Below are 4,117 nucleotides of genomic sequence, written 5' to 3'. Positions count from 1 at the left end.
AATTTCGGTCAGAGTCTAGCAAAGATGATCATACACTCACACATAAATGTACAAAGATTAATGGAATTATACAGAATAAATAATATTATTTAATTAACAATTAAAGAAAATATTAATAAGTTAAAATATCAATAAGTTTGTAAGTAAGAAATATATTTGAAAATGTAAGTAAATGAAGGACAAAATAAATAGCAAGACAAATACTATGTATTAAATTAAAAATGAAAAAGAAGCAAATTAATCCGAAAGTAGAAACAGAGGAGCAAGACTGAACAATAGGTAACGAGATAAAAATCTTTTATTGCAGCATATGAGAAGCCTAAAATTTATTCTGTTAATATGGAAAAAATTAATTTTTTCGTATATGAAAAGAAAAATTAGATTAGAAACAATTAAATTGTTGATTTTTATTAATTGGAACTTGATCGAAATTATTTTTATTTTATAAGCAGACGCTCAACAAATTTGAGAAAGCAATTCTAAATTTACACCAATTATCAATTCTTTGACATCGCCATAAAAAACATTTGTTTCACTTTTATGATCCGTTTTTTTTATTTCCTAAATTAAATTAATCTTCCATGCATTTACATGCGTAAAGAAAAATAATATTTAAATAATATTTAAAAGATTTAAAGTTTCAGATAAGAAACTAATTAAAAAATATCGTACCATTTTAAATGTACAACTTCCATTCTTGATTTCTTGTTTATAAATCGAGCTTTATTGATATTCCTTATAAGTGTAGGAAATGTACAATGATTATTTACAAGTTGCTTTTGTAGTCATTCGCGATATTTTACAGGCACGCGGTTTCAAAGTAGAATCGTTGTTGTTACAACTATTAGTAACAGAGGACGTTTTCACTGTATTCATCAGGACGGTCATAGACGCGTTACTGTCGCTCAGTATCACTGCTTTTCGACGATGCGAAATTAATATTCCTCTGCTTTGTTGGTCCTTTTTATTCTTCACTATAGATATTGTCTTCTTAATACCAACCGATTGAACATTGATTGTTTCTTCCGCTTTCGTTTCCTTCGAAGTTGCTGTATCTAAAATAGTTGTACTGCGTTCTGATCTTAAAGATGGCTTTTGGATTGTATCAAGATTAGAGACATTGATAGAAGAATTCTGAACATAATTATGATCGTTGAGGCATGTTTCGATGACGCTTTTATTTGACATTTGATGAAAAATCTCCTTTTCAAGTGATGCTTGATTTTTATTTCTATCCTCAATATCACAATTAAGCATAGCTTCTATTTTTGTAACTTCAGTAGTAGAAATTCTTAATTCATCACCAATTTTATGAATATTATTAAAATTGTTCATTTCTGTGATTTCAATAACGCTTCCAATATTAGGATTGCTTGTATCTTTTTTTTTAGAAGCTTCTATACTAGAATCATCTATCTCTTTGATTTTAGTAACACTATCAATATTAAAATCAATTATTTCTTTGATTTTAATTACTTTAGTAATAGAATCCTTCGATTTTTTATTAATATCATTTTTGTCATTACTGTCAATATCACTATCACGCACTTGTTCAGTTATTCCGATATTCTGAATAGTAGATTCCATTAAATCTTTATTAAGAGATTTATCTTTTATACAATTATTTATTTTATCAGCTACTACATCATTTTTACAAAAATTTAATTGAATTATTTCTTCGCAATCTTTCGAATTTTCTTGTATAAAACGTGATGTTACTTCAATTTTTTTTGTACTAATATCTGCCACTTCTAATTGTTTTGTACCATTTGCATCATTTTGAAGCGATGTTAATTTGTTATCTATGAATGCATTCATATCTTCATTTTTATCATCAACTGGAATTTTTACATTATTTTCTTCCCTTCTATTCTCTGCGAAGATTTTTGTAAAATTATTTCTCTTCTTAGGACTATCTAAAATTTCACCTTCTTCCGGAACATGTTCTAAGTCTTTCTTTATGATATGTATGGGCACTTCTGACAAATCCTTCAATTTAATTTCTGATTCATTTTTCACTTTATGTTGTTCAATATTTTTATCAGCACTGGAATTCATTGTACTATTTACAATTGTTCGACTAGAAGACTCTCGTAAATTAGTTTCCGCTTTATAATTTTCGTGTAATTTTTTATCATTTAAAATGTTTGCCTTTTCCTTTCCTGTTTTGCGATTTTGCTTCTTATTCTTGTACGAGCTACTTTCTTTGTCTTCAGTGTCGCTCGATGAATATCTATATTTGTCTCTTAGATCATCATATTTTTCACGCCTATATCTCGTTTTCCTATCATTTTCTTCATTTTCATAGTTCCTTTTTAATCTGTCATATTTATATCGACTATCATATTTATAATTATCATACTTTGTTTCTCTATACGTTCTACTGGATTTTTCACGTAAACGATGACTGCTCGAACTCTCGTAATCACTCCTGCTTCTAGAGTAGCTTCTTCTTCTTGACGGACTATATCTGTGCCCATTTTTCCTGTAACCACTGTTAAATCTTTCTGAGACACGAGTTGTGTGTGAAGTTGTCTGAAAATTTCGTAAACTATGAGCGCGACTATTTCTGATATAGGAACTGTCATGATCTTTTACTGATTTACTTCTCGTCTCGCTTCTCCATCCATTTGTACAACTTTGATTCTCGTTAGTGTCTCGGTATTCTGAAGCAGCTCTACGTTCATCGCAGAATGAAATTTCTTCCTTTTTAAAAGAATGTGCTACATCCAATCGATCTTCGAATTTGAGATTATCTTTTATATCATATTGCGTAAAATTGTCTGTTAGATCATACTGCGTAAGATAATTGTAATTCGTTTCTTCGCTTATGGTTTTCTCTTCATTTTTTTCAATTTTTATACGCTTGTTTCTACTTGTATTGTCTTCTTCATTTATTCTTTTCATCAAATTTTTTCTGTACGAAGGTTCTGTAACAAGATTACTTTCTGATGTAATTATAATTTTTAAACTAACAAGTTTATTATTCAACTATCTTTAAATAAAGTCTGTATATACTTAAGATATTCTAAATATTAAAAAATTCTCAGATTAAGATATTTTAAGATAAGATATTCTAAACTTCTTATACACTTTCTTCAAGCTACAGATAAGTAGTAACAAATATTTAATACGCATGATATAAATTTTAAAATAAATGTTCACTTAATAGTGTTTAATATAAAGATATAAAAAATTCTTCTATTAGATATAAAAATTAAAAATTGTTTTATGATTCTATGTAAGCTTACATGATACATATAATTATATAAAAAGTAAATATATCTTTAATCTACCTGAACTAGAACATCGTCCGATATTAGAATCATTATTGTTGTTATTCATACCAAATGAAGATACAGCCTTCTTATCAGTTTCAATAATATTTTCCTTAGAAATATCCTTTGTTTTAATATCTGCAGCAAGCTTCATTAATTCTGTCTGCTTTTCCTCTTCTTTTTTATCTTCTATAATTCTCTTATACAATCTTTCCCCAAATACTGTAGGCATCCGATGAACTTCATTCTGTGGTTTTTTATTTTTATATTTATCGTGACAGAATTGAATTTGATAAGATTCGTTTTCTTCAGTTTCACTTTCTTGTAAATGTATTGAGGAAGTATCTTCATACTTCTTAGTTACATTATGTTGATATGGTAACCTAGGAATAGAAAAATCTCGAGATTTATAGTTGCGGCTCCTTCTGAAGGTTACATCGTCCAACCTGTAAACATTTTTGGTAATGTTAGAAACAGATTTGTGCCAATATAACAGTTTATATAATTCATACCGTTTCCTCAGATCATCTATTGTCTTGTCCTTCCGTGTAATTTCAGCTCTTGCAGTTTTGAGTAAGGAAGACAAATTGTTCTCTAAGTTAGCGTTATGTCTTTGAAGATTTTCGTTTTTACTTATGAGTGAACTAAGCTCTTCCTTTAATTCCTTGCAGTTACAATCATGGTCCTTAACAATTTAAAAACATCAACTTATTATTTGATAGATTATATCAGTATATTTCATATAAAACCATTTTTTAAATAAATTATTATTGTCGTATAGATTAGACATAAAACAATGATAACGATAACAATTCTTAATATTCTTACGTAATATATAT

The 4,117-nt window shown here is 27.9% G+C and overlaps 1 protein-coding gene across 1 annotated transcript in view; it reads right to left on the bottom strand.

The window, feature by feature from the left end:
- Positions 1-762: 762 nt before the first annotated feature.
- Positions 763-4,117, bottom strand: part of LOC105625161 (CASP8-associated protein 2) — a gene marked incomplete at its 5' end in the record, with an annotated part of 11,381 nt that continues 8,026 nt past the window's right edge. The window contains 3 exons of the mRNA XM_012206502.1: positions 763-2,930; positions 3,297-3,724; positions 3,791-3,963. Coding sequence (XP_012061892.1) covers positions 763-2,930; positions 3,297-3,724; positions 3,791-3,963 — 2,769 coding nt within the window. The remainder of the gene's footprint in view (positions 2,931-3,296; positions 3,725-3,790; positions 3,964-4,117) is intronic.

Source organism: Atta cephalotes (assembly GCF_000143395.1).
Source record: "Atta cephalotes unplaced genomic scaffold scaffold00166, whole genome shotgun sequence".
NCBI lineage: Eukaryota > Metazoa > Arthropoda > Insecta > Hymenoptera > Formicidae > Atta > Atta cephalotes.
Note: the sequence above shows the minus strand (reverse complement) of the source record. Positions and strands in the feature narration are given on the sequence as shown.